At 53.5% G+C, this 781-nt stretch overlaps 1 protein-coding gene across 1 annotated transcript in view; it reads left to right on the top strand.

Moving 5' to 3' along the window:
• The first annotated feature begins 466 nt into the window (after positions 1–466).
• RNF17 (ring finger protein 17) overlaps positions 467–781 on the top strand; it is a 117561-nt gene continuing 117246 nt past the window's right edge. Inside the window, exon 1 of the mRNA XM_077774698.1 lies at positions 467–622. Coding sequence (XP_077630824.1) covers positions 467–622 — 156 coding nt within the window. The remainder of the gene's footprint in view (positions 623–781) is intronic.

The following is a 781-nucleotide window of genomic DNA, read 5'->3' as shown; positions in this document are numbered from 1 at the left end:
CTCCAAAATTCGACCCAAAATACCTTCTCCAAAAAGCTCACTTTAAGGAAATTAATGCTCTGACTTAATGGCCTACAAATTAAATTCCAAAGAGGCCACTGCATCTCCCACTTTCCTCTGCTTATGCCATACTTTCCCCCTGGAATGCCTGATTTCCTGTTTACTCCTTAAAGTCCTGCCCAGGTTTTAAGGTCAAATGCAACCCCCTGCATCCTCCAGGAGGGCTCTTCATTCCACGTGGGGTCATCCTGACATCACCTCTTCAGAACGCGGTAATTCTCATGTCTCTAACCTGCTCTGGCACTTAACACAAGCCGCCCCAGCAGAGCCTGCCGTTCTGGAGGTGGAGGCCTACAAGCCGCTCAGGCGGGAGCCTGTTCACAAATTCCGAGCATCCCCAACTGCTCCCAGCAGTGCCTTGGACGCCATTAGGCTCAACAGCTACTAAAGATGTTTGGAACCGCTAATGGACTCTCCCCACCGGCAGCTACTGACAGGTTCTCCACTACGGCTGCTACTAGTCAGGCCCCCGCCCCCATCCCCAGCCTCCAGCCCTGATACGTTCAGGGAAGAAGCGGGTCTGCGATACAAAGGGTTGTTTTCTACCTGCAAAGTCGACAATGTAAGTAACAAAACGCAAAATCTGACTCTACGGAAGTGGGCTTCGGGCAAAATTCTGAACGGAAATGGTCCTCCTCGGCCCGCCTGGGGGCGTCCTTTCTCGCCGTGGACCCGCCCAGGTCCAAACCGAAAACAGCCGCCGCCGCACCTGGAAGCACGA

This window comes from Crocuta crocuta, unplaced genomic scaffold, assembly GCF_008692635.1.
Source record: "Crocuta crocuta isolate KB4526 unplaced genomic scaffold, BGI_CrCroc_1.0 scaffold277, whole genome shotgun sequence".
NCBI classification, from domain to species: Eukaryota; Metazoa; Chordata; class Mammalia; order Carnivora; family Hyaenidae; genus Crocuta; species Crocuta crocuta.
The sequence above is the reverse complement of the archived record's forward strand: the minus strand, read 5'-3'. Positions and strand labels throughout refer to the sequence as shown.